General features: G+C 43.5%; 2 protein-coding genes across 2 annotated transcripts in view; one reads left to right on the top strand and one right to left on the bottom strand.

The window, feature by feature from the left end:
* The window catches only part of ino80 (INO80 complex ATPase subunit), a 47,147-nt gene extending 28,660 nt beyond the window's left edge, over positions 1-18,487 (top strand). The window contains exons 27-36 of the mRNA XM_058379590.1: positions 4,705-4,832; positions 11,306-11,400; positions 12,019-12,091; positions 13,270-13,428; positions 13,648-13,750; positions 14,387-14,475; positions 14,592-14,756; positions 15,260-15,398; positions 16,928-17,146; positions 17,319-18,487. Of these exons, the coding sequence (XP_058235573.1) occupies positions 4,705-4,832; positions 11,306-11,400; positions 12,019-12,091; positions 13,270-13,428; positions 13,648-13,750; positions 14,387-14,475; positions 14,592-14,756; positions 15,260-15,398; positions 16,928-17,146; positions 17,319-17,530 (1,382 nt within the window). The 3' untranslated portion in view covers positions 17,531-18,487. The remainder of the gene's footprint in view (positions 1-4,704; positions 4,833-11,305; positions 11,401-12,018; positions 12,092-13,269; positions 13,429-13,647; positions 13,751-14,386; positions 14,476-14,591; positions 14,757-15,259; positions 15,399-16,927; positions 17,147-17,318) is intronic.
* Positions 18,488-20,097: 1,610 nt separating this feature from the next.
* On the bottom strand, positions 20,098-21,767 carry chac1 (ChaC, cation transport regulator homolog 1 (E. coli)). Its single transcript, XM_058379660.1, has 3 exons — positions 21,132-21,767; positions 20,980-21,015; positions 20,098-20,753 (listed from the first exon to the last, which is right to left on the bottom strand). The coding sequence occupies exons 1-3, from the start codon at positions 21,300-21,302 to the stop codon at positions 20,352-20,354; spliced, it is 609 nt and encodes a 202-aa protein (XP_058235643.1). The 5' UTR covers positions 21,303-21,767; the 3' UTR covers positions 20,098-20,351.
* Positions 21,768-22,071: the final 304 nt, after the last annotated feature.

The following is a 22,071-nucleotide window of genomic DNA, read 5'->3' as shown; positions in this document are numbered from 1 at the left end:
TCTTACACAGAGCCAGTATTTTTAACATTTTATTTCTTAACCCGATATTTATGAGTGCACTTTTTTTTTCGTCCTGTGAAGTTGGGAGGGGGGACAAAGCAAGGAAGTTCGACTCTGGGACATTGTTTCAGCGCATTGTTAGCTGAGCGCGAGTGTGTGTGAGTAAGCTCCGGCGCTCATTCACAGACCCGAGGTGCTTCGGCTCTCGCTCCTTTTCCCATTTTCTCAGAGTCGTACTGTAGCCTGGGAAGGAAATGACACAACGCAGGGCCAGGCTCATTTGAAGCCCCGTGGCAGCGCCATCAACATCATCACCGTCGCCCCCTGTGAAGATGCTGGAACACAGCGCTGCATGAATGGCCTTTTGTGATACGCGTTAATCAGCAATATCAACATATTAGCTCAGCTAAGGCACTATTCCAGTTAATCTCACACACACGCAAAACACACACACACACACACTCTCTCCCTCTCAGAGTGGGTTCGGTCTGTTAACTCGGCTGAATCATGACGATTTTTTGCGTGCAGCAACAACAACAACAAAAAATCCAATTATTCCAGTGAAGCTGTGTTCACGTTTTTCTTTTAAACTCTACTCACTGTAATCCTCACTGACCTTACTGACCTCACTGACTTTACTGACCTTACTGACTTCAGTGAATCATTTTCTCCCCAAACTACATCTGCACATTTTTCTGGGAAGTGGCTGGTATTTTTTATTATTTAATTATTAACATCATTTATTTATAAATTGTATCCACATCATAATTTCTATCTATCTATCTATCTATCTATCTATCTATCTATCTATCTATCTATCTATCTATCTATCTATCTATTTGTCTGTCTGTCTGTCTGTCTGCCTCTCCACCGTAAAAGCGGAGTGTTTGCAAACTTGTAAACATAGTGTATAATAAAATATTAAGTGACTTCAAACACTTTTTCTAATCAACCGACCAATCAGAGCCCAGCTCTGAGGGGCAGTGGTGGCTCAAGTGGTTAAGGCTCTGGGTCGTTGACCGGAAGATCAGGGGTTCAAGCCCCAGCACCGCCAAGTTGCCACTGTTGGGCCCTTGAGCAAGGCCCTTAACCCTCTCTGCTCCAGGGGCGCCGTATCATGGCTGACCCTGCGCTCTGACCCCAACCTCCAAGGCTGTTTCTGTTAAAAGAACGTGGAGGTCGGTGTAGAAACTCTGTCTTTCACAGAGACCGTCACATTTTCCTGATTTCCTCCCCCCCTAAGCCATATCCAAATATTTATAAATTCAGTCTAATCTCTGTTGTTAATAAATCTAGATGCATAAACTCGCTAATTAGCTCGCGCCAGTCCTAAAGCGGAGGCGGGAGCGGCGTTGTTATGGTTACGGCATGCACGTCGCGTGCCATGTTTAGTTTCATGTCAACACAAAAGGTCAGCGCTTTTTCTAGTGTTATACTGTGAAGTCTGACTGCAGGGGTAATGTGTAAGAAGGAAAATTTTGTCTAAATTGAAATAGAATTTAAATTAGAGACAAGATGTAATTTTTGTGTTTTAATAAGTCTGTAATAAGGAAGAGACGAGAGTTTCCGTTAGCGTGCACGTGCATCATAATGTGTGAGGGTAGAAAAGGGTGGCTGGGTGATTAAATTATTAATGTTAATATGCTCATTTCACGTTTCTTTAATATTTTATTTTATGTTTCTGTAAATAATGACCAGGAAGTCGTTTTAAGCGAGTTCGCTATAAACATAACCGGGATTTCCGGTCACGGTCTCTGAGGAGGCTAAAAAAGTGGGAGCTAAATTACAACTACAAGCTAGTTAGCTAGTTAACATCTTTAATTCAAGCTAAATGTTATAAAGGAGTTAATGCATTCTGTTGAAGAGGCTTTTAATGGAACGCGTCCGTACCGGAAACGCTGCGCATGCGCGAAATTGCTGCCAACAACACATTATAACATTATATTATTAGAAGGATTGTAACAACAGTGTTATAAATGCCTTCCATTATAAATTCAGACGCACTTCCGCAGTACAAATCGTGTTTTCGGTACGGATCGAGTAGTGACAGTTATAATACTACTAATAATTTGATGTTATAAAGTGGTGTTGGCAGCAGTTCCGCGCATGCGCAGAACAAAACGTGTTTTCGCTACGGTTCTAGTTATAAAGCGATGTTGGCAGCAACAAAACCCAAGTTTCCGCACATGCGCAGTACAAATCGAGTACAAAGCATAAAAAGACAAGCAGTTGAACTGAGCAAATTTGCCTTCAACAATTACAAAAAAACAACCTCTTTGAAGGAATGAGTAGGTTATGTAAATGAATAAAAAGTGTGTGTGTTTTTTAATACACAGATGACTAGAAAAGCTCAGTAGTGTTTTGGTGACTGAAAGTGTGACCAAAACAGCAACAAAAATTGGATGGCAGTAATCTCTGTGCTCTAATCTAATCTTTATGTATAAATCCTCTCAAACAGTTCGTCTGCATTTTCTTATGGTTAATCCAAAACCCTGTGTGTGTGTGTGTGTGTATGGTGATGGAGCATGAAGGTCATTTCTCACACTAGTTCTGGCACAGAGATTTTTTTAACTTTATTGCAGTTTATTTATTTATTTTCTTTCTTTCTATCTTTCTTTCGAATATTTTGTATTTGTATTTAGGGATTTAGTGTAACACTTGTTCAGAGTGTGTGTGTGTGCAGGGTGATGGAGCATGAAGGTCTTTTCTCACACTAGTTCTGGCACAGAGATTTTTTTTCAATTTATTGTAACAGCATTGCAGACTTGTTGTTGAGTTGGAGGTGTGTGTGTGTGTGTGTGTGTGAGAGAGAGAGAGAGAGAGAGAGAGAGAGAGGAGGGCAGCAATCAGTCTTAGCTTGCAGACAGCCTGTGGGAAACTCAGCTTTCCCTTCCTGTTCCTTCAAAGAATCCCTGCGCCCCAGCAAAATGGGCGGAAATATTATTGCCCTCTTTTTTTTTTGCTTTTTGATTTTTGGCCCGAACTTTTACGGGCGACATAATCGTTTATCCCAGGTCCGAGCCTTTAGTTTAGTTTTTGCTTTCTTGCTAACGTGAGAAGAGTTTCTTCCTGCACTTTGGCCTCACACAGCTATCACATGTATAGTTTAATGTAAAGGTGGAGCAGTCTCGTGACTCCGCCCCCGTCCTGCAGGTGGAGCTGTTCGCTCTGTTTTTGCGCTCAGAGCCTCATCGCCAGGAGAACCTCAGGAAATCTCACGCCACGTTGTGTGGAATACGTGACCGCTTAATCAGAGCTTTCGTGACTCACCAGCCTCACATCCCATCCTCATAAGCTGGAGAAATTCCACTAAACTCCCAGGTGCCGTCCATCCTTGCCCTTTGACCTCTGCAGCCTGGTCATATGATCTGAGAGCACAAAGACACAAGGACAGTGGGAATTTTCCGAGCGTCTTATATTAAGAACTAAAAAATATAAATGCCAAGAACTTTCCACATCTCATAGCTGTGTGTTTATAAATATTTAATAAAATAAAATCCACTTTTTGGATCAAAATTATCGGCAGATTTACAGAAGTGTAGCTGATGGTCAATCAGCCAAGCACTTTAACTGTACCTTAAAGTGTAAAACTGTTCCTTTTTTTTCTTTCATCCCTTCTTTACTATCTTTACTGCCTCTCTGATCTCTGATTGTTCAGTAAGGTTTAACAGGAAGTGACCTCACACCTGGTTCTCCACAGCTCATTACAATATCTCTTATTGTGCAGTAAGGTTTAACAGGAAGTGACCTCACACCTGGTTCTCCACAGCTCATTACAGTATTTCTGATTGAATAGTAAGGTATAGTAAGTAAGGGCCACGCCCCTTTTCACTCAGACTCCGCCCACAGTTTCAGTATTAACCCTCCTCTGTTTGCGCTTAAGTCAACTCTGAATACTTTTCACCCAGCTAACTTCATCTAAAAAATTCTGGGAATTGAATTTCCTTTTTCTGTCCTAAATATTTTTTGTTTTTAAATAAATCATTCTCTTTGTCCAGATCGTCTGACAAACAATAAAGAAAATGTCAAGCCTCTTCTTTTCCCCCGTTATAAAGAGCGGTTGAGAAACGTGCACACCTCCCAGTCGGGTTGTTTATGGTGAGCTGTTGGCGTGAGCTCTCTCATCAGGGGGCCGAGGCAATTTATAGGATGTGAGGATGGATGTTTCCCCTCTACCACGTCCCACTGGATCAAACATTTCACAAGTTCTGTCCACTCCTTCCTCTGGTTCTGACCACAGTGGTGGTGTTTCCTCCACATGACTGAGATGAGTGTGCAGCTCTGCACTCCACGTCTCTCAGAAAACAAGCGGAACACGTTAACATGCAGTGCACCAGTCTTACAGTGACCATCACTGGGGTCAAGACTAAACACCATCACATTAAACACCAGCCCGGTTCTGTGGGCACAACAGAGTGGGTTACATACCGATGAATGCACCAGACACCTCTAAGATTCATATCTTCTTTCTTTCTTTCTTTCTTTCTTTCTTTCTTTCTTTCTTTCTTTCTTTCAAACAGGAAGTGACCTCACACCTCATTCTTCACAGCTCATTATAATATCTCTTATTGTATCTCTCGTCCTGTAAGGTTTAACAGGAAGTGACATCACACCTTATTCTCCACAGTTCGTTCCAGTATATTGTGGATTGTACAGTAAGATTTAACAGGAAGTGACCTGACGTGGTGTTCCTGTGTGTTTCAGATAAGGAGAGTCTGATCACGGACAGTGGGAAACTCCACACTCTGGACCTGCTCTTGGCTCAGCTGAAGTCTCAGGGCCATCGCGTCCTCATTTACTCCCAGATGACCCGAATGATCGATCTGCTGGAGGTCAGCACCTTCACTCTCCTCCATTCATCCTAGAAAGAAAGAAAGAAAGTCAGTCAGTAAGTCAGAAAGAAAGACCTAGAGAAGGAAGGAAAGAAAGGAGGAAAGGGAAGATGGAAGGAAGTGAAGAAAGAAGGAAGGAAGGGAAGGAGGAAGGATGGAAAGAAGGAAGGAAGGGAAGAAAGAAGGAAGGAAGGAAATAAAGAAGGAAGGATGGAAAGAAGGAAGGAAGGAAATAAAGAAGGAAGGAAGGAAATAAAGAAGGAAGGAAGGGAAGAAGGAAGGAAGGAAATAAAGAAGGAAGGATGGAAAGAAGGAAGGAAGGAAATAAAGAAGGAAGGATGGAAAGAAGGAAGGAAGGAAAGAAGGAAGGAAGGAAGGAAATAAAGAAGGAAGGATGGAAAGAAGGAAGGAAGGAAAGAAGGAAGGAAGGAAGGAAATAAAGAAGGAAGGATGGAAAGAAGGAAGGAAGGAAGGAAATAAAGAAGGAAGGATGGAAAGAAGGAAGGAAGGAAATAAAGAAGGAAGGAAGGAAATAAAGAAGGAAGGAAGGGAAGAAGGAAGGAAGGAAATAAAGAAGGAAGGATGGAAAGAAAGAAGGAAGGAAGGAAATAAAGAAGGAAGGATGGAAAGAAGGAAGGAAGGAAGGAAATAAAGAAGGAAGGATGGAAGGAAGGAAGGAAATAAAGAAGGAAGGAAGGGAAGAAGGAAGGAAGGAAATAAAGAAGGAAGGATGGAAAGAAGGAAGGAAGGAAGGAAATAAAGAAGGAAGGAAGGGAAGAAAGAAGGAAGGGAAGAAAGAAGGACAGTAAGAAAGAAAGAAATATGTCTTACTGTACAGTAAGATTTAACAGGAAGTGACCTCACACCTCACCACTTCATATCATCCTGAAAAAGTAGCTCCATATATCTGACCCTGTAACTTTAGCAGTAACATCAGCTTCTGATAATCTGTCAGTAAAGTCAGGAGTTTATCTAGAGTGACCCAGCTCCAGATCCTGCACATACCTTCACTTTATTCTTTTTTATGGTTGTGGTTGTCAATGGTGACCACATCGTCCAGTCCCTGAAGGAGCAGAGCATCTTATCTCCACCAGCACCATCACACCAACATCACACCACCCCATCACAGCACCATCACACCACACCGACATCACACCATCACCAACACACCAACATCATACCACCACCACACCACTCCACCATCACACCACCATCATACCACCACCACCAACATCATACCACCATCACACCACCCCATCACAGCACCATCACACCACACCAACATCACACCACCACCAACACACCATCATACCACCATCACACCAACATCACACCACCACCACACCACTCCACCATCACACCACCATCATACCACCATCACCAACATCATACCACCAACATCACACCACCCTATCACAGCACCATCACACCACACCAACATCACACCACCACCAACACACCATCATACTACCATCACACCAACATCACACCACCACCACACCTCTCCACCATCACACCAACATCACACCACACCATCACACCACACCACCAACACACCACACCACCATCACACCAACATCACACCACCACCACACCACTCCACCATCACACCACCACACCACTCCACCATCACACCACCATCACACCACTATCACACCACCATCAAACCACCACCAACACACCACTCCACCATCACACCACCATCACACCACTATCACACCACCCTATCACAGGACCATCACACCACTCCACCATCACACCAACATCATACCACCACCATCATACCACCCTATCACAGGACCATCACACCACACCACCATCACACCAACACCACACCACCATCACACCACCACCATCACACCACCACCACACCACCATCACACCACCACCATCACACCACACTACCACCACCACACCACCATCACACCACCATCACACCACACTACCACCACCACACCACCATCACACCACACCACCATCACACCACACTACCACCACCACACCACACCACCATCACACCACTATCACACCACCATCAAACCACCACCAACACACCACTCCACCATCACACCACCATCACACCACCACCAACACACCACTCCACCATCACACCACCATCAAACCACCACCAACACACCACTCCACCATCACACCAACATCATACCACCAACATCACACCACCCTATCATACCACCATACCATCATACCACCATCACACCAACATTACACCACCACCACACCACTCCACCATCACACCACCATCACACCACACCATCACACCACACCACCAACACACCACACCACCATCACACCACCATCAAACCACCACCAACACACCACTCCACCATCACACCAACATCATACCACCACCATCACACCACGCTATCACAGCACCATCACACCACACCAACATCACACCACCACCATCACACCAACACCACACCACCACCACACCACCATCACACCACACTACCACCACACCACCATCACACCACACTACCACCACCACACCATCACCCCAACACCACACCACCATCACACCACCACCATCACACCAACACCACACTACCACCACACCACCATCACACCACACTACCACCACCACACCATCACCCCAACACCACACCACCATCACACCACCACCATCACACCACACTACCACCATCACACCACTACCACACCACCACCACACCATGACACCACACCACCATCACACCACACCATCACACCACACCACCATCACACCACACCACACCACCACCACACCATCACACCACACCACCAACACACCACACCACCATCACACCACCACCACACCACCATCACACCACCATCACACCACCACCAACACACCACTCCACCATCACACCACCACCACACCACCATCACACCACCATCAAACCACCACCAACACACCACTCCACCATCACACCAACATCATACCACCACCATCACACCACGCTATCACAGCACCATCACACCACACCACCATCACACCAACACCACACCACCATCACACCAACACCACACCACCATCACACCATCACCCCAACACCACACCACCATCACACCACACTACCACCATCACACCACCACCACACCACACCATCACACCACACCACCATCACACCACACCATCACACCACCACCACACCATCACACCACACCACCAACACACCACACCACCATCACACCACCACCATCACACCACCATCAAACCACCACCATCACACCACGCTATCACAGCACCATCACACCACACCATCACACCACCACCATCACACCACCACCATCACACCACACCATCACACCAACACCACACCACCACCACACCACCATCACACCACACTACCACCACACCACCATCACACCACACTACCACCACACCATCACCCCAACACCACACCACCATCACACCACCATCACACCACACTACCACCATCACACCACACCATCACACCACACCACCATCACACCACACCACCACCACACCATCACACCACCAACACACCACACCACCATCACACCACCACCACCACCATCACACCACCACCATCACACCACACTACCACCATCACACCACCACCACACCACACCACCAACACACCACACGACCAACACACCACACTACCACCATCACACCACACCACCAACACACCACACCACCAACACACCACACCACCATCACACCACCACCATCACACCACCATCACACCACGCTATCACAGCACCATCACACCACACCATCACACCACCACCATCACACCAACACCACACCACCACCACACCACCATCACACCACCATCACACCACACTACCACCACCACACCATCACCACACCACCATCACACCACACTACCACCATCACACCACACCACCATCACACCACACCATCACACCACACCACCATCACACCACACCACCACCACACCATCACACCACCAACACACCACCACCACCATCACACCATCACACCACCACCAACACACCACACCACCATCACACCACACCACCATCACACCATCATTACACCACACCACCACCACCCACACCACCATCACACCACCACCACCACCATCACACCACCATCACACCACACTACCACCAACACACCACCACCACCATCACACTACACCATCACACCACCATTACACCACACCACCACCACACCACACTACCACCACCACACCACCATCACACCACCATCAAACCACCACCAACACACCACTCCACCATCACACCAACATCATACCACCACCATCACACTACGCTATCACAGCACCATCACACCACACCATCACACCACCACCATCACACCAACACCACACCACCATCACACCAACACCACACCACCACCACACCACCATCACACCACACTACCACCACCACACCATCACCCCAACACCACACCACCATCACACCACACTACCACCATCACACCACCACCACACCACCACCACACCACACCATCACACCACACCACACCACCACCACACCATCACACCACACCACCAACACACCACCACCACCATCACACCACACCACCAACACACCACACCACCATCACACCATCACACCACCACCAACATCACACCATCATTACACCACACCACCATCACACCACACCATCACACCACTATCACACCACACTACCACCAACACACCACACCACCACCACCATCACACTACACCATCACACCACCATTACACCACACCACCATCACACCACACCACCATCACACCACACCACCACACCACACTACCACCACACCACACTACCACCACCACACCACCATCACACCACCACCACACCACCATCACACCACACCATCACACCACACTACCACCAACACACCACCATCACCACGTTCCACTGCTCTTACTGTTCTCTCCTCACCTGGAGTGTTTATTCCAGTCCACAACACCACAGTGGAGCTGTAGGAGGAATTCCTTACAGTGCTATTGTAGATATTTGACTTTTCTTTAGAAGTCTGGAAGGAAGTTGCCAGGTGCTTATACACACTTCACTTCCTGTGTTTGTCGCGTCGCCATGTTGCACCATGGGAAATGTTAATCATGGGAGAGAAAAAAAACAAGAAAGCATCCGATCCTGTGATCCCGAGACTTCACGGACTGTTCGTTCTTCTGTTTTCATCACACGGGTGTGAGAATAATACTTATAATCTCACACACACACAGTGCTAGCGCTAGTGGATTAGCCTGTGCTGAATGATGTCATGACCGATTTCTTAGCACTCCCTTCACTCGGCTGTGGGTTTATATGATCCAGCTGGAGTCCATTTGAGTGTCCGAGTCAGCTCCGGGGAATAGATTACAATCTCTGGCTGTTTAGCTTGAAGCTTGTTGGTTTTCTCCCTGTTTTGACGCTGCCTAATTTGTGGTGACATCAGTAGTGGTGGTGATTTGGGAGTAGATGCTGATGTCACCGTTACACCACTCACAGCCATGCTGACATCTTCAGGGGGAACGGCCAAATCTTACCCAGAATCTTACACATATTACATTACATACCACACCTGGAGGTCAGGGAGCTGTCCAACTCTAACTCATTATGGATGACAGAAAGAAGATTGAGAGAGAGAGAGAAATACAGAGAGAGAGAGAGAGAGAGAGAGAGAGAGAGAAAGAAAGAAAGACAGAGAAAGAGAGAGAGCAAGGGAGAGAGACAGAGAGAGTAAGAAAGACAGAGAAAGAGAAAGTAAGAGAGAGACAGGGAGAGTGAATGATTGTTATCGTATGTTGTGGTCATTATGTGATTGTGTGTGGTGTGGTCAGTATCTTGTTGTATTGTGTAGTCAGTACAGTATTGTATGTGGTCATTGTGATCGTATTGTGTGTGCCGTGGTCATTGTGTTATTGTATTTGTTTGTTATCATATGTGGTGTGATCATTATGTTATTGTGTGTGATATGTGGGGTGGTCATTATGATATTGTATGTGGTCATTACCATCATATTGTGTGTGGTATGGTCATTATTATCATATGTGTTGTGTGGTGTTTGGTCATTACATTTGTATGTGTGTAGTGTGATCCAGTATGCTATTGTATGTGTGGTGTGGTCATTACAATCGTATTGTGTGTGGTATGGTCATTACATTATTGTAGGCATTGTGTTGTTTGGTCATTACGTTCCAGTCTGTGGTGTGTAATGTGGTCATTACCTCATCAGAACGTTTGGGTTTGTACCCTAAGTGGACAGAACCAGCATGTAGATTAAAGTCCAGTCAAGGTCAACACGATGTTTCTCACAGCTCCAGGAACGCTGGAGTCACGCTGTGGGTGGACTGGTCATAGAGTTAATGAGGACATGAGGATCATGTTTCTGTTTAACTCTTTTCTCTTGTACAGAATGATCACACACACACACACACACACACACACACACACACACACACACAGTGTGTAGTTTCTGATTAACTCTAATAACATATCTTACTTCTCTTTTTCCCAGGAGTACATGGTGTACCGAAAGCACACATACATGAGACTGGATGGTTCATCCAAGATCTCGGAGCGGCGTGACATGGTGGCGGACTTCCAGAGCCGGTGAGCAATCAGGAAGACAAGTCTTTTTTCTTTTCTTTTCTTTTCTTTTCTTTTCTTTTCTTTTCTTTTCTTTTCTTTTCTTTTCTTTTCTTTTCTTTTCTTTTCAAAAATAAATTAAGAGGTTCGCTGAGTCTAACAGCTCATCCCATGTTAGTGTGTCTCTCTCTCGCTCTCTCTGTCTGTCTGTCTCTCTTTGTCTCTCTCTCTCTCTGTCTCTCTCTCTTTCTCTCACTGTCTCTCTCTCTCTCCTCTCTGTCTCCCCCCCCTCTCTCTCGCTCTCTCTCGCTCTCTCTGTCTGTCTCTCTTTGTCTCTCTCTCTCTGTCTCTCTCTCTCTCTCTCTCTCTCTCTCTCTCTCTCTTCCCTCTCTCTCTTTCTCTCGCTCTCTCTCCCCCCCTTTCCTGCTCTGGGTGAAGTTTAGAAAAGTTGCTGTAATTAGCGCTCGGTCTGTGATGTTCTGTCATGTTGGACCTCCCTGTGCGTCTCTGGTTTGCATTATCTCTCCTCTCCGCTGTCTGCTTTCCATTTTGTACAGAGGGTGTGTGTGTGTGGTATTGGATAAAGTGTCTGATTTTCTTTCTCTCCTTCTCTCTCTCTCTTTCTCTCTTTCCTGCTTGCAGGACGGATATTTTCGTGTTTCTTCTCAGCACTAGAGCAGGGGGTCTGGGGATAAATCTGACCGCTGCAGACACGGTGAGACGCTCTAATACACACTCTCTCCTTCTCTCTCTCTCTCTCTCTCTCTCTCTCTCTCTCATTACAACTCTTAGTCACTCAGTGACGGGTTCTCTATGGGGAGTTTCCTGTTCTGCTGGAACATCATGATCTGGAACATGGCACTTCTGAGAACGCCACGTTCTCCTGATACCAGAGAAATATCTTCAGTATCTTTTTTATCTACAGAGTAACTAATGATGATAGTGAGGAATGTACAGTCAGTCAGATAGAGGAAAGTGAAACCATGTGACCCTCTGAACTTTAACCTCTACCTGAGAAAACCGACAAGAAAATTATCACAGCTTTGAGAAAGAAAAATAATAAAACAAAGTGAAAAGGAACTATAACCATCACAACTACAACAGAAGAAAAGAAAAAAGGAGATATATAAGTATATAATAAAACAGAGGGGGAAGGAACAATACCTGTAATAACTACAACAGAAGAAAAGAAAACATGTATAAATAATAAGAGGAAAAGAAAATACGATCATTATATGACAATGACAAATAAAACAACAACAAAAAAGAAAATAAATAAACAGGGGAAAAGGAACATTAACATCAATCTTTATTGCAACAATAGAAAATTAAAAAAGTGCAAAAAAAGTAAGGACAATGACAACAATTATTAAAAATAAATAAATAAATTAATTAATAAATAAAATGAAAAAATTAAATGAATAATAAACCTAATAAAGAGGAAAAAACAGTAAAAAGACATAGATGGCAATAACAGCAATCACAATTGCAAGAAAAAGGAAATAAAGAACTTTCCTAAGCTAATTTCCTAATTAATAAACCCCGCCCCCTTTTTAACCACATCTGGAAAACCTGGGCATTAATGTCAGTTTTTTTATCTTTACAGTTTTCTGTGTAGTTAAGTGTAATAAACAGTGACTTGCCAAAATAATCGCTCCTCAACAAATGATTTGATTTTTCAGGATGACACAGAATTGACATCTCGATGTTTTATGAACGTTCTAACAAGAACAGTGCTTCATTATAATGGAACCTTTTATCTGTTTTATCTTAACTTTAACATTCAAAGATGGCTTTCAAAAGTAACTTGATGATAGTGATAAATCTCTGGTCTCTGGACAGAAGAATTTGTATATGGTGTGTGTTTATGAGAAGACCTCTGTTCCCCTGCAGGTGATTTTCTACGACAGCGACTGGAACCCTACGGTGGACCAGCAGGCCATGGACCGAGCTCACAGACTGGGCCAGACCAAGCAGGTCACAGTTTACCGCCTCATATGTAAAGGCACGATAGAGGAGCGAATCCTACAGCGGGCTAAAGAGAAGAGCGAGGTATAAAGACATGAAGACATCATCACCACACACACACACACACTCACACGCATGCACACACACAGAGTTTATGGTCATAGTACTGTAGTTTTCCTCTCATATTTACACCTCACACACACACACACACACCTGAAAATAAATGGATCGGACCTTGCTGTAAATTATAATCCAGTTTAAAGCTCTCTCTAATCACGCTCTCTCATGTTTCCTGGGTATTAGATTCAGAGGATGGTGATATCAGGAGGGAATTTCAAACCCGACACCCTGAAGCCCAAAGAGGTGGTCAGTCTTCTGCTGGACGACGAGGAGCTGGAGAAAAAACGTGAGTTGGGTTTTTCAGAACTCAAATCATTTTGTGTATTGTAAATCAATCCAAAGATTAGCCACAGATAAAATAAACTAATCGTGTTATATTTTTTTATATAAATAAATATAAGCTATCTGAATCTTCACATCTCTTTAGCAATAGCAGTGATTCTTCAGAATTATGAGCTGTTTTGTTTAGATTGGTGTCATAATATCAGTTAAAACCTTTTGTACTACAGGGTTACCATATGATAAAAATAAATAAATAAATAAAAAATAAATAATTAAAATATATTAAATAAATCAATAAAGATTAGACAGTAAATTAAAATGAATATTTTAAAAAATAAACATAAAAGAATTTAAATAAATAATCTAAAAAATCTAAATAAAAGTTAGAAAGTAAATATATAAATAAATAGATGGATAAGAGAATTTAAATATTTTCAAAAATAAATAATAATAATAAATTAATATTTATTTAATATAAACTTATATTTATATTAAATTATAAAATGCATTTAAATAAATATAAATCAATGTAAATAAATAGATTTTAAAAAATGAATTAAAAAATAAATGAAAATAAATACATTCTCCCCATATTTGATTGTGTAAACACTCAGTCCTTTGTGCTCATGTTTGTGAGCAGTGCGTTTAAGGCAGGAGGAGAAGAGGCAGCAGGAGGAGAGCAGCAAGGTGAAGGACCGCAAGAGGAAGAGAGAAAAATACGCAGAGAAGGTAAATATCAATTACATGTTATATAGATTTACCTATACAGTATACCTCACATACTTTATAGCATCTGTACATGCACTTATGGGCCTTCTGAGATTGTGTACTGTGTTCACGTGCAGAGGAAAAAGGAGGAGGATGCAGAGACGACGAAGAGGAAGAAAGACGGCGTGAACTTGGTGATCCCGTATGCCCCCTCGGCCGACAACTCCAACCTGTCGGCGGACGGCGAGGACTCGTTCATCAGCGTGGACATGGAGTCGGCCATGCCCAGCCCCTTCAGTGAGGTCAGAACTACACTTAATCCCACGTTTATTCTTTAATTTAACACTATATTAACCTTCATGCTGCTTGATTTCATTCAGATTCATAAACTAATGGATTGCATTAGATTGAAGATTTAAAGCACATTTGTTCTCATGGGGAATAATAAACATGACTTATCCCCATGTATTATTATTTAACAGGAATTCTTCCGAGAATTCTTATCCTATTTGGAAGGAATGTTCTCTGGAGAACGCTTCAAGGTTTTCTAGAAGACAGATGAAGTTAAACACGTCCAGGGAGATTTATCATGGCATCTATCATGATTTTTATCATTATTATTATTATTATTATTATTATTATTATTATTATTATTATTGGACAGCAAGTGGTGCTTAAATCTCCAAGCAGATACACTGAAGAGAACTTCATACACACAGGATGTAATGTATATAAAGTAATCAGCACAGAAGGGTTTGTTTCTATTTTTATGAAGCCGAGCTGACATGTTGACTTGTTTGCGCAGATCTCTCTGAGCAGCGAGCTGCAGCCGGGCTCTCTGCCAGCCGATGAGAGCAGCAGCGACATGCTGGTCATCGTGGATGAACCGCTGCCCACTAACTCGCCCGCCTCCGGCACCGGATCCGTCTCTGACAACATGAACGGTGAGGAGAAAGAAAAAGATCTTCATTTCATATTTTTTTTAAAAATCTACAAATATAATAATGGATCCAGAAAATAATTAAATAAATAAAAAATGTTTTGGTTTTAAAGGAAATAAAGAATGGATTAAGACCTGCACATAGAACAACATTAATCATGCAAACTTAAAGAAATTAAAATCACACATGTATATTGGTGTTGTTTTTGAAGCATTGTTTGTTTATGCCTATTGGCTAGTACTGAACATTAGGTTATTGCGTCATAACAGCCTATCAGCTTCAATATGCAAATTTTTCTGACAGATCTAATTTGCATATTCCTAGAATCTGGGCTGGTTTCTTTTTTATTAATTCTTTCTACAACTTTTTTACGATGTCTTATTAACTTTTTATTATTGATTGTGATTTAGATCGAATTCTGGCCTTAAGAACAAATCAAAAGAGGAATTTTGTGTGAAAGCGATAAATCTTCCTTTCCAAGAGAACCGTTTTCTGTTTGGTTTAGTTTCAGAGCAGATATAATTAAACAAACCAAAAAAGTGACTTGTCATTTGGTCAGAAATCATCCGTAAAGAACACAGATATAAACTATATAAATATTTTCTTTATGAATTTTATGTAGCACTTTCCAGCATTTGCTGTGTTTTTGTTTCTTTTGTTCATCCACATTTCCATGTTCCAGCTCTGTGCTTTGGCTCAGTTTATCAGCTCCCATTTACAGAAAAAAGAAAAGTTCTGCATTCCAAAACACACAGCATGTTTGATTCGCTTCCAACGACCAAGTCGATTCGGAGTCGATTCGTTTTATTGCCAGCTTTCCCTTGGACCTAAATGAAAGCATTCTTCACTTTCATTCTCTTCTCCTCTAACGGACAAGCTAATCAGAAGGCCGAGACGTCTTTCTGCTCCCTCATAAAGTCCAACACGATGCTTTTTGCCCTCAGCGAATTCCTCCTCCACAGCCCTCGCTGTGCGCTGTTTAGCTTTGTCTCTCTCGCAGGACGCAGGCTCGGGGCCAGATAATAAAAGGCCGGCCCGTGTGGAGCCGTCGTGTTTATGTAGGACTCGCATACGGCTGTGTAGAGCTTCCAAATCGGAGACAGAGGTTCGAGCAGATACACACAGCTGAGTGAAGACTGACACATGCTGTTACTCCTGAATTCCTCACGCTCGTGTCCCAGACAAATCCAATTACACTGAAAGAAGGACCGACTCAGCACATTAACTAATGTCTAATCTAAATGATGACGGACTGGGGGATTTTTCTTTTCCCCCAAAAGCCTAAAATGATGAAATAAATGTATTTTTCTGTTGATAAAACAGAGATTGCTTTGTTGTGCATTCATGTTCAACTTCAAAATAAGGGCCTTGAAACTATCAGAAAAGTTAGTGTTGTAAGTATGAACAGTATGTGTTATTGCATCATAAGATGTAACAGCCTATCAAGTACAGTATGCAAATTAGTTTAATCGAATTTAACCCTAGAATCAGACATTTCATGATGTTTGCTGATGTTGCACTGCGTCCTGCAGGTGTCTCTTCTCTAGACGTGTCAAGTCCAGGCAGAGGAAGAGCCGCTCGGAGCCGAGGGAGACCCAAAGGCTCGGGAAGCGGTGGGAAGTGCGCGAGCAGGAAGGGTCGAGGGAGGAAGTCGACGGCTGGCAGCGCAGCAGCGATGGCTGGAGCGATGGCGGGAGCAGCGGCCGCCTCAGCTGCGGCGTACGCGGCGTACGGCTACAGCGTGTCTAAAGGTGGGTTCGTCAAGCAGGACGTGAAAAATCAAAAGTTTGTTTGAAAGAGCTGTTACTATAGAAACTATATAAACCAATCAGAATCCAGAATTCATCTCATCCGTTTCAGACTCCAGCGATGCAACAGAGTTACGTTGCGTTAATGGTGCTTCGTTGTAATTTCCTCCCTCAGGTATTGCTGCCGCTACTTCTGGCTCCTTGCAGCCAGCGATCGCTCGATCTTCATCCTCCGCAGCGCTCGTTCCCGTAGGCACGCCCTCTCCCCAGGCTAAAGGCTCGGTCCTGGGCTCTGGCGCTCAGCTCCTCCCACACGGCAGCTCGCACGTCCTTCACCCCACCTCCAAGAGAGGCAAAGCTCCGAGTGGTCATGCAGGTGGACGGTAGCAGTAGCACCGCCTGGAGGTTCTCGATTTCTTTGGGCCAGTAATTTGTGAGATTTGTCTACCGATGTTGGGGAAAATATCATTTCACCAGGCCTGTAGTCACTGTGAAGTTTTGGTTTTACGGCTAAAATTCGAATCCGATTTCCGATTCATCTAGCTCGACTGTAATTCCTAGTTTTGCACTTATCCATCCATCCATTGATCCATCACTGATTTTTGGGGCCACCAGCATGAAATATCACCTTTTTTTGGTCTTGGGTTTTGGCAAGAACATTAAGGTCAAACATTTACAACAGAAACAGGAAGAGAAACCTCAGATATCAAGATCAACTTTTGAAATCCGTTTAAAAACGCCAAACTTCTCTTTATCCAGCTTTCAGAATCCGCTTCAGCTTCAGATCCTTCATATTTAAATATTCTGACTTGCGAGGGGAATTTTGTTTTGGAATGAAGGTGTAAATGTCATGCTGCTTTAAAAAAAAAAAAAGTGAAAAGAAAGAAAAAAAATTCACTACTCCACTAAAATGTGGACTATTTCTGACCTGGAAAAGTTTTTGATGGATGTAAAATGTATCATAGCTTAAGTTAAAACAAAAAGAAAAGAAAAAGGTTAATTTATGAAGATTTGTGCTAACTGTAAATTGTAATGGAGCTGTTTATTTTTAAACGTATTGAAATCGCATCGTTTTTGTGGCACCTGTGAGGGTTTTTGGGGGGGTGGGGTTTGGGGTGGGGTGGAGTGGAGTGGGAGGAGTTTATTTTGTCTCTCAAGCGTGATGATTTGTCCAGTGTTTGTAAATACCATGGCGGATCTCGCTCCCTTTCAACGTTCTCCGTATTTCCCATGATGCTCGTATATTTTTATAGTTCACTGTGTACATACGAGAGGAAGAAAAGTGTTGTTTTACTAACGTGGAGTAAATCCGAAATAATAATAATAATAAAAAATCAAAAATAATTCCAAACGCTTCTGTCTGATTTATCGTTATTTTTTTCCGAAAGATAGCGACATTTTATTCGCGAGCAATGTTCATAAGACTACATAACACCTACACGAGAAGGTTTATGACACCCATACCTTTATGCTCATTATAATAAGGATTAGAATATAGATGAAACGTTACAGTCAGCTGAGTGAGTCATTCGTAAAGGCTTACTCCTTACAAGCGTCAGCTCACATAGAGGCTGTTTTTAAGACTGATAATGTCAGTGTTCATAGAGCTACATTTGTTGAAATCCTACATAAGGGCTTCATGATAAGTGACAAAGTCAGACATAAAGTCTGAAAGACATATATATATATATATATATATATATATATATATATATATAGACATGTTAATCTTATGATAAGTGTCAGCTGACATTAAGGCTGATTTTTTTAGGACAGTGATAAGATACAGGACATTACCAGAGGTGTTTATAACCATCTTATAAACAATAAAATGAAACTCGGTTTACTATAAAAATTCATGAGGGAAAGTAAACTTGGTACTCAAGATCAGTGATCATAGAGCTACATGGAACCTTCATAAGGGCTTCATGACAAGTGACATAAAACCTACATAAACATTTATAAACTTATTATATACAGATATATTCGTCTTATGATAAATGCCAGTTGACATTAAGGCTGTCTTTTTAGGAGATAAGATACATAACCCTGTCATGACACTGTCAGAGGTGTTCATAACCATCTGATAAACAATAAAACAAAATTCCTTTTACTGTAAAACTTATAAGAGGAATAAGAAGCCTGTTACCTAAGGGCCACTGAGCGGCAAAGTCAGTTGTCATGACGCTCTAATGTACAGCCAGTCAGCCTGCAGTGTGTTATAACCACCTTATGTCAACATACACCATTTGATCAAGTGAATGAAACTAGCATACGCTCTATGAATGATGCCTGTTGGAATAAGGCTTTATAAATGTTTTGGTGTTGATGTTATATAAACATGCAATCATTGATAGAGTTGTTGGTGGAGGTGCTGTGTGCCATGACCCCGCTTATTAGCCTTCGTACAGATGCGTGGATATTTCTGACCGGTTCTCACACAACCCCATCTAAGGGGCGGATCATAAAGGTCTTCCTCTAAACTGTTGTACACAGGTTCACAGCTACGAGAAGATGAACCGCTGATCCACATTTCCTCTCTTATCTGTTCCTTCAGACCTGATAAGCAAGAGAGTGTAAACACAGGACTTCCAGGAGCACCGGCTTCCCTGTTCCTCTCTGTGTCTGTGTGTGTGTGTGTGTGTGTGTGTGTGAGAGAGAAGTCATCTTGAACTACATCCAAAGCAGTTCCCGCTTTTGGAGTGGAAATGCAGCGTGTGTAACAGGTGCGTGATGCAGTTCAATTCACACGAATTAGGAAGTGTGAATAAAAACCTAGAGGAAGTAATGAATGCTCAGCTATAAATATATTATAGAGACTTTGTTCCCTCACCAGCCTCACTCTGTAGCGGTTACTATAGAAACAGTAAAGTCAGAGCGGCTGTTATAGAAAAATTCTCACCAATCAGAGTCCAGAACTGCACAATGATGTATAAATAAACTCCAGACACATGTTTGGATGAATGCACCTTTATTCAACGTCCTTTTACAATAAAACGGTTTTCTGAAGCGTGGTACATCACACACACTGAATGTCAGGTTTTGGAGTGTAAAGTAAACGGAGAATGTTCTGAAGGTAGGTGTGTGTGTGCGCCGTACAGCTTTGTGTTTGTCACTTCATGAGAGAAATGAAATGTAAATCGAACACATTACAGTAACAATGCATGAGATAAGTGAGTGTTAAGGATTTACAGGTAGCGTTTCAGTTTCAAGCAGTTACACGGTGCTGTGCTGCTAACAGTAAAGGCTTAAAGATAGCGAGGCAGGCCTTCTCGATGGAAAACAGGTGAGTGTCATCCACCTCCGGGCAGCTCTGCCTCATGAACTCAGCCAGGCGGAGCAGGTACTCGATGTTGTAGCCCGTCTTCCCCTTGCACACTGCGATCTGAGCGGCGATCTCGTCTGTACTCGCCGGACCCAGGTAGGTCGGGTTGTCTTCTGTAGCGATGTAGACCAGAGCCTGGACCGAAGGCTGGCTCTCGTCACGTGGGATGAACTCGACCATACGGGTGCCGTAGCCTCCTCGTACCGCCTCGCGAATGTTCAGGTAGGCGAGGGACTCCTCGATCTGGGAGCCGGTCACCTCGAAGGCCACGCCCCAGGTGCATGCCTACAGAGGAGGGAGAGGCGGAGTTAAAGTTTGATTACAAACTCAAAACGCGTAAAAGATGCTGTATCTAGATGACGATTTTTAAAAACTTTATCTATTTTACTTTTCACCACTGTTGTCTTTCTGTGGCATTTACAATAAGCCAATAATGTTATTTTCAGCCTCCTCACTACCACTGATTCCCCTTAAAAAATAAAAGATAGGAGGAACCGGAAGTGGCACTTACGTCATCCTCCTCCAGGAGCGTCACCACTCTTCCAGGCTGTCATAAAAAATAAATAAATAAATATTAATGAATCACGAACACGGTAAATTACAAGCAAAAAGGGGCACGATAATAACAAACAAACAAAAATAAATAAATAAAGCTGACGGTACCATTTCGTCACTTCCGCGGTGGAAGGTGTCCCCGTGCCAGAAGAGCCGCTTGTACCCGCGGATGAAGCCGACGTGGCTCCGCTTGTGTTTAAAGTCGGGTTTCCACACCAGGGAACCGTAGCCGAAAATCCACAGGCTACTTTTACCGGCTATGATGTCTTGAGGCTTCATTGTGGGAAATGATTCGACGACGCACGAAAGAATAATAGATATGATATGAAACCGTTACCGTTTACCGGGGCTAGCCCGTTAGCGTTTCAGCTTCCTCCGGTCGAGGAGCAGAGGTATCGGCTGGCTCACCGCTAGACCGCGAGCGGTACCGGAGCCCAACTGCTTGGCAGTTGTGAAGATGGAATTGCGCGAATCTTGTTGTTTTGCCTGGTGCATTGCCGCCGCATTAGTGTCGCCGCATCATTGCCTTAAAACGCCATCTTAGCCTCCTTAGGCTCAGCTCGAGATCAAAGACTTAAAACCGCGCCCTACGGGCACTCGTCTCGCGCGCTGGCTTTTCTCAAATATTGAGAAACTAAAGTGCAAATCCTTTCTACCTTGAGCGAGAGATATATAAAGTTCTAGCCTTATAGAGCCTCTCCCGCAGCGCTGCTCGTCGCTCGGATGATGAAATGAAGCTCGCGTCCCTTCATATATATCCTGCAAGCGCGTTACCATGGCGCGACGTCATTCTGCACGCGCTCCCCCTCTAAACCAATCGCGGTATCAACAAGAGGCGGGCTTCCACGTCTCTCACCCAATCACCGCGTGAAGTATTGCCATGGAACGCGAACCGTAACCCACCCCTCACATTATTGCTCATCCGATTGGTCGACCTAGCTGTCAGTCACACATTTCTTCCACTTCTATTGGTCAATCTGAGCGTCTTTGCATGTAATTATCATAAAAGTACGGCTGATGCAACTCGTAATGGTCGTTTCACAGTAAC

Source organism: Hemibagrus wyckioides, linkage group LG25 (genome assembly GCF_019097595.1).
Source record: "Hemibagrus wyckioides isolate EC202008001 linkage group LG25, SWU_Hwy_1.0, whole genome shotgun sequence".
Taxonomy (NCBI): Eukaryota; Metazoa; Chordata; class Actinopteri; order Siluriformes; family Bagridae; genus Hemibagrus; species Hemibagrus wyckioides.
The sequence above is the reverse complement of the archived record's forward strand: the minus strand, read 5'-3'. Positions and strand labels throughout refer to the sequence as shown.

What these genes read in the sequence shown, in the direction of transcription:
- chac1 (XM_058379660.1), bottom strand. Translation starts at nt 21,302, where the DNA reads ATGAAGCCTCAAGACATCATAGCCGGTAAAAGTAGCCTGTGGATTTTC. An exon ending in ACCGCGGAAGTGACGAAATG is followed by an intron (nt 21,016 to 21,131) that starts GTACCGTCAGCT and finishes TTTTTATGACAG; the next exon opens with CCTGGAAGAGTGGTGACGCT. An exon ending in CGCTCCTGGAGGAGGATGAC is followed by an intron (nt 20,754 to 20,979) that starts GTAAGTGCCACT and finishes CCTCCTCTGTAG; the next exon opens with GCATGCACCTGGGGCGTGGC.